Here is a 13145-nt window from a genome sequence, read left to right as displayed (position 1 = left end):
TTAATTAAGGATTTTTACTTAAACTCATTGATAATTTAGCATAAGGTCCAAAGCAATGTCCTTTCAAATAGGATTTCTATGTTCATCAGAAGAACATACACTCCCAAAGCCTGCCATGTAATTGTCAAATTGAGTACCAGATGTTGTCAGAAAATCTGGAAAGGGTGAAGACAAGAAAAGAGCGGTGATAGGGAATGTGACTTCAGGTCCAAAGTCCTACCTCAACAAATCCCAGTCTCCTTTCCACACACAGTTTTATTTTAGTATTTTCCAGCGAAGTAGTTTTTCTTTTAATAGCCAAACTTGCTCCAAGTCAGAGAAGAGGACTTCCACACTTGCTCTCAACTTTAACACTCCTTTCTAAACTCCTTGCTTGATACTATGCCTCCAAATTCACTGTTTCCTGTTCTTATTTCTCCCAGGTTTCATCCTCACTGCTCAATCTCTCCTTTCTGCTTTTGCCTCTGTCTTCAAATTAAGTTAAACTCACAACAGTCTCTGACTTTGATTCCCCAAGACAGCAAATATTATCTTGTCTGTAGCCATCTGCCTACCTCTAGCACAGCCACCAATAATCCTGGGCACCAAAATCTGACTTCAGCTCCAGTGAATTATCTGCGATGCTCACTAAAAGTGTATAGTGGCTTCAAGTCTGCCTCACACAGGCTTATAACCTTGAACAAACTGTTTAACCTATGCAGCCTCAGTTCCCAATCTATAAAATGGAATAAGAGTAGAACTGTATTCAATGAAATGGAGAGAGTAAAGTAGAGCTGGGCACGCAACAAGGGTTGTAAATGTTACCTAATTTAATTATTAGGCAAAAACTGAATACATCAGACAAGAATAGACCAAGACTAGAAATATAATTTTTTTGACTCAACTCAGGCTACACCTCCATGGAAAGGACAATTGCTCAACATACCAGCCTTCTGGCCACAAAAGCATCCTAGTTACCTTGGCGACCTAATGACCACGAGTTTCATGCATCATTCCACATTTCACCAATACTAACACAAGACCCTTACATAGCTTTTACTTTTTTAACCAACCTGAACTCATAATGGCATCTTACACTTATAACTGGGAACACTTTTGTTTTTGAGTCATATAAATAACGGCAATTAATGGCATCTTAGATACGATGAACAAGCTGCACAGAAATAGTTTCTTTACTTGCCTGCCTTCATGAGGCATTGAGTATCTAGGCAATAAGTACCATTATTCATTCTATGTCTCTAGCACCGTCTCTTGAATGTTGTCAACAAATACCAACTGAGTTGAATTTTAGGCATTATTCAAATAGGAATAATCTGCCTGCCAAGCCTGTTCAGAACCGTAACTATAAAAGATTCTCTTGAATCTCCCTCCGCATCCTCTCAGCCCACCTGCATCTGGGTTTCTGTGCACATCAAGACCCTTCAGCTTCAAGCACTGGTTTCTTTCTTTTTCTGCCTCAGGGCAAAATCCAAGTAGGAAAGACCACAGAAAACGCCTCCCTGGGGATAAAAGGTCTCCCAAAGGCCACACCTCAATCAAGGAGAGACAGGAATCAGTAGATAAGTACGGGCAACTTCCCCCATTCCTTGGAGAAACAATTCCACAACTAATTCTACACAGCTCCTCAGGGGGCCCCCCACCAAGACTGAGCCTCCGGAGCCCCTCCTCAACATACTCTCTAAGATTTGCTCCTTCCTGGTCTCACTTTTCTACCCCCCACCAAATAAATTAGCTGCACCTTAGTCTGCCTGAGCACCAATTTTGAAATGTAACCCAAATGCAAAAGAATTCCAGGCAGTGGGTGCCTACATTTACATAATCGATAAAAAGGTGACAGCCCATTCTTCCTCCTTGCTGATAACATCTCCACAGGACAGTGAGAAGCACAGAGAAACCGTCTCCAGGTGAGAAATCTAGAGAAAAATGTGCGTGGCACAGAAATACACCACAGGCAGGGGTCCGTGTCTCCCCTTTCTTGGCTCTTTGTGTATCAGCATATCTGAACCCTTACTTGCACAGATGTCTCTCCACCAATGCTCCGTCTTGCTAGAGCAGGAGTCGTGAATCAGCGGACAAGAATGGCCTTATGATAGATGAGATCCTAAACAGTGCAGTGTGAGATTATGACCTCACTGCCTTTCTTCTTCAGCGTTTCTTCTTTTAAAACTTGTTCAGATATTACATAATGTTGGTGCATGTTCTCTAGCTGCAGGACATTGAGGAGCCAGTGTAGGTGGCCTGTTCTTCACTCTCTCTAAAAGGGAACTGAGGACAAGGTAAGTGTGTTCCTCACCTACTAACCAAAGTTACCTCTGTTGGGGTAAATGAGACAAATTCTAGAAATATCTAAACAGACAACAGTATAACCCCAACCAGAGGTCACTTTATGTGACAACTTTGGGATATATTTCACAGATTTTGACACTGGTGGGCTCTCCAAAATGCAGTTTCTTCAAAATTGGATTTTCTACTAGAGTCATGCTGATGTCTTCTTGTGGATAACATGGTCAACTGACAAACATGTAGTTAAATTTCTCAGAGAAAAGCCATTTTAACCACTTCACATGATACATAAGTATTTACGTACACAAAACACTTTTAAAGGAAAATTTTTAAAAAGTGTTTCCATTCCAGGCTTTTGCCCGTCTAAGTACAAAAAAAATTCTATTGTGAATAAGAATAAATTAGTTCTGTCCTCTAAACTGTCAAATCCATCTTCTTCATTTCTCTTTAATTAACACGAAAAATATAAAAATTCAGGCCTTTACCAGAAAATACTAGCAGCATGGATTGCAGTTCAGAATTTGACAAAGGCCTCCTTAAATACATAAGCCATTTGTTATATAAATACCCACATCATGTTACTTGCCCACACGCATCTTTAAGTTAGGATTCTCTATTTTCCCAACTGTTTTTTATAGACAAATATATTTTTTAAACCACCTCTTTGAACATTCCAGTCAAAGTTTGAAAATATTGCAATTATGTTATCCAACATCACTTATTGAAGGGGACCTGGCCAAAAGGGCCTTCTTGGATTCAGGGCTACACGACGCTCCAAAAATAAAGATCGCCTCCCCCTAAGTGTCTCTCACTGAGATTTGTCAGACACTAACAGAGCTGTCTGTCAGGACACCAGGGCACCTTCGACACCCTTTTGCACCACGTATACCTTTCTCGGCCCCTTTTTACTTGTGTTTGTTCGACTGTCATTGCTCTGATATCGCGCTTAATTTTTAAACCAATTAAAAATTTCTGGCAAGTTAATGACATTGAATCTCCCACACACTGTGAGCCTATCGGTAGGTAATGGAGGTGAACAGCAAAAAAAACCACTCGAGCAAAAAGTTAATGTGAACGGAGCATGGATTTGAGGGTTGCAGAAAAGCAGTGGAGAAGTTACTCTGCCTCTTCTCCTTCCTGTCTTGTTTTTAGCATTTATTCCCCTTCACAAAGGCCTCATTGTTGAAGTGACAGCGGAGTCCCAAAGCAGAATGGATTATTTCTCTGCCTCTCTCCATCAGAGGCATAACCTACCTGTGCTGCTAAAAGAGCTCTTTTCTGTCGATTTTCATTAAACCCGTTTCTGGAAGAAAACAAAAAGAACTTGTATAGTCAAAGGCCCCTAGGCAACCTGAACAAGCCTTTCCCAGGAGAGAGCTGATGTTTTCCTCCTGATTTCCATCACTTTATCAAAGAGGTCTTTCTTGGTTTAACATTTAAAAGGTCCCCCTCCCCTCTTGGAGGGGTTACGTTTGGGTGGTGGTGCTGTCTCATTTTACAAAATTCAAGAGTGTCCCCAGATCTCTCCAATCTCTGATGTACACTGAATTTTAGGAAGGAACTTCAAGACAGAGAAATAAACAAAATCTTGTAATATTGTAGCACTGACACACACGGTATTTTCTCCACATGACTTCATAAAACTGCTGAGGTACGTATTTGCCAGGAGCACATAAACTTTTTCCAAACATAATACTTCTCTCCCTTTCCATGTCATAAAGCATAGATTAACGTTAATGTGAATAAGCACATCAAATTGTGATCTATCAAAATCAAATGATGAATGGAATTCTGCTTTTCGTTAAGCAGATCAGTTAAGTCCAAAAATGATTTTCATTATTTAGTGCTAAAACAATTTTATTGTTTTATTATCAAAAATTGCTTTATGGTAAGATAGAGCACATTTATAATAAACAATGTATATTAATAATAACAATATAAAAGGGGAATTTACCCAACATATCTTTATAAATCACTGAAGTGAAATTAACATCTCCTTAGTATCTATAGTCATTGGACACCACCAAGAACTCATTTTGTAATTAAACTAAAAAGAAATATTTTTTCATCATAAATAAGGAAACGAATGGCTGATAATTTTTAATTTTTGGAACTGCTTTTAAAGAACACATCTCATGCCTTTACTTTGTAAAATATCTATTTTTTTTTTCAAAAACAGATACATTTATCCACTGAGCTATGCTCATTCCCATTAACCTTATGTTTTAGAGGACAGAAAGAACAAGAAACACTCACTTTGATACTTTCGTCAAGATGGATGATCCGCAAATATATCCTGCCAGAGATAAATACGTAGAGATAAGAATGGGGAAAAAATTATTCAGATATCTTGGTCTCATGCTCTGGTTATTAAACAGATCATTTTAACCTAGATTCTAAAACATAGACTGAATTTTGCTATGAGTTAGTTTGCATTTCCTAGTGGATTTTAAGCAGCCAATTCCCTGTGAAATATTAGAGGGACTGTTAATCTGGATAGAAGGAACAGGGTACCTAGATCCAGAGAGACATAATACAGTGAAAGGAGCACTAAAATTGGAGTCACAGATCCAAGTTTTAGTCTCAGTCCTACCATTTAGTAGATGCCAAGGTTAAGCAAGCTAGCAAACACATAATAAAATGATGGTAGTGGACAAGTGCATCTTGAAACTCCCCTCCAGTTCTCAATGCTCTATGACATTTTCTCCTTGGAATTTCAGTCACTACAAGGACTGGAAGATGGGGACCATGGCCTTGCTAGTCTTCCATTTCAGTAACTTCTCCCACTTCCCCTACAAGCTCCAAAATATACAGCTCTTTTCAGGGATTAAAAACTAACAAGTGAATGTAAAGAAATGCTTTCCCCATGAGAATATTCTATAAACATTAATTTATAAATAAAATTGCCATCAAAAATAATTGAAAACAATTCTTAGCCCTAAAAAAACCCAAAGCCCTTCTTACAAACAAGTTTTTACCATTCTCCTTTCAGTTCATGCATGAAGAAAATTTAAGTACTCAATTTCTCTTAATTTATTATAAAATTCAAATGTTTAAGTTATACAGAAAACTACTATAAATCATCTTTTAGAAAAGAAAAAATTAGAATCAGAGTTTCTTCCAGTATAGTTGCCTAGCATGATAAAATCCAAATTTTAAGATTTGAAGACTCAAAAAACGAAAACCGAAGTCCCAAATCATCTACCTTACTACGAATTTTCAAAAAGGTGGTCCATGTGTCATTTAGTATATATCCCTTCTAATGACTCCAAAGTGCTCTTCTTATCAGTTGCAAGAGAGACTAAAACACAATAAAATCTTTTAAAATAAATAAATGAATAAATAAAATACAATAAAATAAGGTTAGAATTTCATATAGGTTCTTACCTTGTAATGAAAACAGTATATGAAGCAAGAATACACTCCGAGGTATCATTAAATTGAGTTTCCTCACAATGTTCATTTCAGTGGAGCCTTTCTCCCTGAAATGCAACCAAATTGTTGGTCTTTACTATGATGGCATCTTAGGAGTATGTGTATGAGTAGAGGGCTTAAATTCTTATAAATATAGCTTCGTAGTAAAGCAATTCGGAAAGAAATTCCAGTCTTTCTAACTACATACAGCATTTGAAGCTTTACAGGTTGCAGGCAAGCCTTTGGCTGAGTGTCTCATTAGTGATGCATGGCAGCTGCCTACCTAAGCCCGGATCAGTTACACCCTATCCCACTCCTGCACATCACACACCTTTTTAGTCTATACTAGCCCTTTACAACTTCTAGAGACAGCAGCATCCAAAATACAAAAAGTCTGTTGTTATCTCCTAATGTCACAGAAGATAACCATGATTGCTAGTTGTTGGTATATTATCTGTGTTTTATTCATAAAATAATTACCTGTCTTTTGAAAAAAGGTGAAATAAAATCCTATTAATCATTTTTAGAATGTCCAGATGTTCCCATTCCTTTTTCTTTAGAAATTAAAAGTAAACTAGGATTATGTGTGCATAGTTTCAGTGCAAGTCCCATTACAGTGTAGTTTAAGTTGACATATTCCTGGGCCCACACATCTTCCTGTGAAACATTCTGTAACACAAGTAGAAAATAACACAAGAAGACGATATTCTAATATCTGATTTTACAAAGAAATTAAAGTAACTCATGCAGCCCTGAAAACCCTCCCTTCACACTCCATTTTTTTTTCCATCTTCTGTGATGAATACCTAATTAGACAGCAAAGGAGGGCTTCTTACTCCAGCAGGAAGCACATTCTGCTCTAGAAGCGACTGGCTGACTATCCTGCTGGGAATCACAGAACACTGCTAATATTTCATAATGAACCTTACAGAGATGATCTGAGCCCCATAAATGATTAAAGCCATGCTTATATAAGGGGAGTACATATCCTATAGTGGATTTCATCCATTATCTGCACTATTACCACACTTGTTCACAGGATGGGGGCATAGTAGTAAAGAATGTCTGATTACACAGGAACTACCTTTTGAGACAGAAAAGCACAGCAGTTAGTTCTTAACATCTTGTTGTACTTAGACACCTCTTCAGCAATGAATTTTCATTCTTCTGTGAAGTGTCCTTGATACCCTATTATATTGCATGCCTATCTATTATATAGACAGTTTCTAGTCTAAGTCCCAAACTCAATGACCTTTCACTCTTGTTCTAAATGAACTTAATTCATTTCCATTGCCTACATGATTGCTAATTCCATGAGCCAAGAGAAGATGTTTGCCTATAAGTTCACATTTTTAGCATGAAAACACATTATAATTCATTGAAATTATAAGACTACACACCTATCTACAGACACATTACTTACACTTGCACAATTCATTTTAAAATTTTCATGGATAGGTTTAAATAAATGAAGTATAGTATATGTTTAATAAATATTTATTGAAAGTTTATTCATGATTACTCTTAAACTAATTAGACAGTGAATTAATATAATTCTAAACAGATAGGCTTAGTTATTTATGGTTATACCTTAAATATTTGTCCAAAATTATGTGTCTACTCAACCACAATAGAAACTATAAAATATTCTAGATACTTAAGAAGGGAATACAGAGTAAATTTAAAAGTTAAGCTTGAAATTTACTTAGAGAATAATAATTTACTTAGAGAATAATAATTTTCCTCCGAAGAAATTCTTACTTTTGTCCTCCAGAGAAATTTTTAAATTAAGAGAGCAATTTTTTTTTTATGCAGAATGTTTATTAACTCTCTGGAAAGGGTAGAAATTAAACCTACCAAATATACATATTCAGTCCCCTCTTTAATTTACAGTAGTTTTTCTTGGCTTCCTCATTTCCTGTATAAGTCAGTATAAAATAAAGAATTAAATAAAATAAAGTCTAAAATAAAGAAAATGAACCATAAATCAGATTTTAGGATTTTTTTTCCCAGTCTATTTAACTGCTTGTCTTTTATCTTTGACCTTGAAATTTTTCACAAGTGACACACATGTGGGAAAATCCCAAATAGAAACCAAACCTTAATTTCATGATTCAAAAAATAAAAACATTTCTGTAATACTCATAGTTTTTTCTGAACATTACCAGAACTTGATGAGAAAAGGTTGGTAAACAGAGATATAAAGGCATGTAAAAAAGTATTTATTTCTAATGTGAACTTTGATATTTTATGTACTTAGTTCAAATGTGACAACTCTGAACTTCTCATCTCAAAATTCATATAATATCTTTAAACTCTTGATTCAAAATCATCAGAGCCATTTTCACTGGTTTAAGTTGGAAATTCCAAGGCTATATCATCTGGTATTTTTATTATGGTTTTTCTGTTTTGAACTATATGCATTTAAAAACTATAAATTGTTTTTTTCTGCAGAAGGAAATTATAGAAATCACAACAAAAATTTTCAGGGTGACCACTGTTCTATAGAGAGAGGTTTAGTGTATGCTTTTTTCTCTTGTTCCTCCTTCCAGGCTTACAGTCAGTAGGAGATTAGTAAAGGAGAATGAACAGCAGCAAAGAGAACAATGACAAATCCCAAGGTCTTTTTCAACTAACTACATTATGAACTCATTACACTAAATGGTAGGTTGCATGAAAACAGGCAAAATAGACTTCCATGAATAGCTACAATAGAACTGAGAGTTTAGATAAAAGATTAGACCCAGAGCCACAACAAAGGAATTTATGACTATTGCTACATGTAGTTATTAATGTCAAAATTTAGTTGACAGCTTTTATATTTCATTCTACCGTGACAAAAGAACTTTGGCAAAAAGTGTCAGCTATCGGCTTGTGAAGAGATAGTATGTTCATAAGAAGTCTGAGGCGATACATAATGCATGGAATAAACAGTTCTCTTTCTGCTACAAGAGCACTGCTCATTTTCCCACATGGAATATGATCTTTAGAAAGTTGACACCTGACAGCCTATCGGACTCAACACGCCACATTAAAAACAACTGGCAAAGATGGGAAAACGTTGGCCTTCTACATCAATAATTAAAAAAAAAAAAAGGAGTGTGTATTTTTAATGAAGTTCATTATCTTTGGGTAAAATGAATGTTTTTGGTGATTGATATAGCCCTCATTTTTCATTCATTGAGATAAAATCTAAAGGAGATAACATTCGATTCCCATCATATCACATTCTACTCGTGAAATGCAATTATTTCTCACTTTCAGGTCCAGTGATGTTATCCCAAATTTGCTATCATTGAACAAACAAAAAGAATCCTGTATCTTTGACATGATTCTAACCACTCTGAATTTAACTGCCTTATTATGAGACAGTTCTGCAGTATTCTATTTATGCTTTCAGGAGGTGTGTTGCTTGGCAGTTTCTGAGATGTTTCATATCATTTAATTTACAAATGGCATTTTCTTAGCTTTTCTGAATAAAAGGCATGATTATGCATCATAAGGGATATCTGTGTTGGCCATGATTTCAATCTAAAGCCCACTCCCAGTAGTTAATGTATTGTATCTCATAGGGACATTCGTTTTTCAAGTTGCTATGGTGCCACTGATTTGCAATCCTAACTGATATCTTGAAAGAAGTAATGTTCTTACAACTAGTATTTTCTTGTCAACATTTTAAGATAATTTTAAGATATAATGCCAGTATTTCCTATAGTTCTCTTCGTTCTCTAAACTATTATACACTACGGATTTATATTACATAGTGTAATATATAATACACTCTGTATATAATAATATAAATCAAATTTGTCTCCCATATTTTCAATTTCATTTTGTATCTTCAATCATTTTAGGTGTTCTTATTTTAAAGTTGCTGAGGGATAACATTATTTGAATTTCTCAGGAGGAGGAGGGATATCAACCTGTTTTTTGTTGTGTTTTCTTCTCATACTTAGGATGAATACCTCATGGCTTTTGTGATTTTGAATTTTGGGTCCATATCTGTAGGTTGTTTTCTGTGGGAATCCTTTACTTCAGGGCTGAGAATATGCCCCACTAGAAAAGACTGCTTCTCTCGGTTGCTTCAAGAAATTTCAGTTAATCTCAGTTTGAGGATTCCCAGACTATAAAATATATATTCAAATCCCAAACCCAAAGTAATGAAAGGCCAGAGTCTAGTTTCTACTTTGGTTTTGGCCTCTGGTGATATCCCTTACATTCTTGTGAACTCATCCAACCACTTAAATGGATGTTTCTTTTATTTAATTTAGCATATTTAAGTATTTCATAGCTGGCAAATATTTAAATCATTTAATCTACCATATTGCCAAAAACAGAATCACCAAATATCAATGACCTCATTTTCTAAGTTTCTAATTTATATATTAGCAACTTACTTTTCCAGATGAATTACAAGCATGTAATGTGCAGCCATCTATGATTCATAGACAAATACTTATTTAATTTAACTCTGCTAATTTTAACCAAGTTATTCCAAACAAATACAAATTTATAAAGAAAGCATATCAAAACATGTCATACTTGGATCAAATTATTTAAAACATAAAAGAAAACCTCTTACATATCTAAATGTCATGGTTGGATGACTTCATATTGCATCAACATTTCAACTTAAACACCTGACAACCTCATTTGTGACAACAGCCACTGCAACAGCCACTGGAAAACTAAACATCAACTTATCATCTTCCACGTTCCCTAAATTGACAAGGCGGGTACAGGAAAACTGTCTTTGGAGACATACAGCATCACTGTGGTTTTCATCAGAGCAGAGATCAGTATGAAAACATAACTTAGAAGAAACCAAAACCTTGACTGTGATTTAAGAACCTCAGAAGGTTTGGAAAATCTCAAAAAGAAATGTCCTTTATCATGACATGCCTTCCTCCCTGGCTCCTAACCTGAATTAGAGTCTTACTGAGTTATATGCAAAATTGTTACCATTTCCTCCCAAAAGCTGCAGTAAAAACAAACACATTATCTTGGAAGGTTTTCTTTAGCCTTCTCTGCTAACAAGGTAAGTTTATCAACTTTACATTAGTATACAGTGATGATTCTCAAACTTTGGTAGGTGTAAAAATCACCTAGGGAGTGCATTAGAAGAACGGATTTCCAAACCCACCTCTACTACATCCCATAGGTTTTCTGATCCATGAGTCTAAGTGGATTAGACACCTGTACTGTAATAAAGAATCTCACTTTGGGGAAATTAAATACCAAGCTAGTTCATTGTAGTAGGAGAAAGGAATACAAGTGAATTACAAATATGGGAGCACTGACAGATCCCACTGGAGGGAAAGATGTTGAGAGTAGAAAAATTAAGTGGAGGTTGGAAGCCAGCCTCACTACCCTCTCGTGAACAGCTCCTTGCTTGGGAAAATAAAGTAGGCATGTTATATAATTTGCCTACTCTTACCACACTCCTTATGCAGAAAAACAAAAAAGAAAAAAATATTCCTCCCAAATGCAACACACCTTGATTCTCACTATGATAGGTAGGATAATGGCTCCCCAAAGACATCCATGTCTTAATTCCAAGAACCAGCAAATTTTGTTATATAGCAAAAGAGACTTATGGAGATAATTAAGTTAATGATTCCTTTAACTTAAATCCTCATGGGTTCAATGTAATCCCAAGAATCTGCATCAGTGAAAGAGAGAGCCTGAAGGATCAGAATGAAAAAGCCACAAATTTTCATATCCTTCTTACTATTATTTCTTCACTTGAAGAAAGAGCCACAAACATGGATTTCAGGGAGTTTCCAGAAGTTCAAAGATGCAATGGAATGGATTTTCCATTCCAGAGTCTCCAGAAAAAATTCAATCCTGCTGACATCTTGACTTACCCCAGTGAAACTCACTTCAGGCTTCTGATCTCCAGAATTAAATAAATTTCTGTTTTAAGCCACTAAATTTGCGGTAATTTGTTAAAGCAGCAATAGGAACCTAACGCACTCAATTCTCATTCTCGGGTATTGAAATATAAATTACAGACATAAAAGTCCCATGTAGTCATAAGGTTGTAGGCCATGGAACTTTGTGGTCATACAGATTTAGAGGGCAGCTCTTTTTCAGTCATGTGCATACTATTAAATAAGCAAACAAAGCTTTGAGAAGAGAAGTAGGAGAAGTAGGAGAGAGGAAGTAGGAAAGAGCAGTAGGAAAGTGGAGCAGATGTTTAGAGGAGGCAAAGAAATACGTGATAGGGAAGATGCTTCATCACATTCTGGTTTCTTATTTATTTGTTTGTTTGTTTATTTATCTATTTGACAGAGAGAGAGACAGAGATCACAAGTAGGCAGAAAGGCAGGCAGAGAGAGAGGAGGAAGCAGGCTGCCTGCCAAGCAGGGAGCCTGATGCAGGACTCCATCCCAGGACCCTGAGACCATGACCTGAGCCGAAGGTAGAGGCTTAACCCACTGAGCCACCCAGGCACCCCTCAAATTCTGGTTTCTATGACCACATCTATCCAATAACTTTCTTTCTGATTGAGTTAATTTGGTTACAATTTCATTCCCCGATATCCATAACTGATGCAGAGGGACTGAGGAAAAGGAGGATGACTGTGATGGCTGATTTTATGTGTTAACTTGACATGACCACAAGGTGCCCAGATATTTTGTTAAATATTATTCTGAATATGTTGGTGATGGTGTTGCTGAATGAAGTAAACATTTGAATTGGTAGACATTGCCCTTCCCAATGTTGGTAGGTCTCACCAATTCACTGAAGGACTGAATAGAACAAAAAACGTGGCTAAGGAAGAATTCCCTGCCTCTGTCTGTCTTTGAGCTGGAACATTAGTCTTCTCCTGTCTTCAGACTCAGATTCAGATTCAGACAAGAACCACACTACAAGTTCTCCATCTTGTTGACTGCAGATAAATAAATCATATGGCATTTACTAAACCAAGGTCCCCAAATAATCTACTTAGACCTAAGAAAACCTCTTGAAAGGTATTAGTAAGAAGGATATGAAAATTGTGAGTAAGAACCCAAAAAGAAAGATAAATGAGACATTGTGAAATAGTTTCGCTTCTACCAAGCATTATACTAAGTCTTGCTCACTCTTCTGCTGTCCAAGAGCCAGATCCAGATCCAGGAGAACCTGTGAGTTAGATTTCTATCACAGTACTCCACTGATGGGAGTCAGGGCTACTTGAATGACCAGGAAGTTGTGGCAAGATTGGAACTTTAGAAGACATTTTTGGCACCAAGGGTCTTAGGGATGAAGACTTTCATCTAAGAATTCTATGGCAGTATGTGGATGATAGCAGGTAGGAACACCATTGGATAAGTTAGATTATAGTTCCCAGTTCCTTTTTCATATTCACCTTGTTATAGAATTACATGTCTTCCCTTTTTTATTGTGCTTTTGCAATACCTCCCTCTGAAGTAGAAAAAGCATATGTCCCTTCCCTATTGATG

The 13145-nt window shown here is 36.2% G+C and overlaps 1 protein-coding gene across 2 annotated transcripts in view; it reads right to left on the bottom strand.

Annotated features, from left to right (window-relative positions):
- OTOGL (otogelin like) overlaps positions 1 to 5746 on the bottom strand; it is a 133176-nt gene extending 127430 nt beyond the window's left edge. For both annotated transcript variants that reach the window (XM_059186420.1, XM_059186421.1), the window contains exons 1-3: positions 5671 to 5746; positions 4540 to 4579; positions 3538 to 3586 (exon numbers count right to left, since the gene is read on the bottom strand). In XM_059186420.1, coding sequence (XP_059042403.1) covers positions 3538 to 3586; positions 4540 to 4579; positions 5671 to 5746 — 165 coding nt within the window. The remainder of the gene's footprint in view (positions 1 to 3537; positions 3587 to 4539; positions 4580 to 5670) is intronic.
- Positions 5747 to 13145: the final 7399 nt, after the last annotated feature.

This window comes from Mustela lutreola, chromosome 8 (genome assembly GCF_030435805.1).
Source record: "Mustela lutreola isolate mMusLut2 chromosome 8, mMusLut2.pri, whole genome shotgun sequence".
Classification (NCBI taxonomy): Eukaryota; Metazoa; Chordata; class Mammalia; order Carnivora; family Mustelidae; genus Mustela; species Mustela lutreola.
This window is presented reverse-complemented; position numbering and strand designations above follow the sequence as displayed.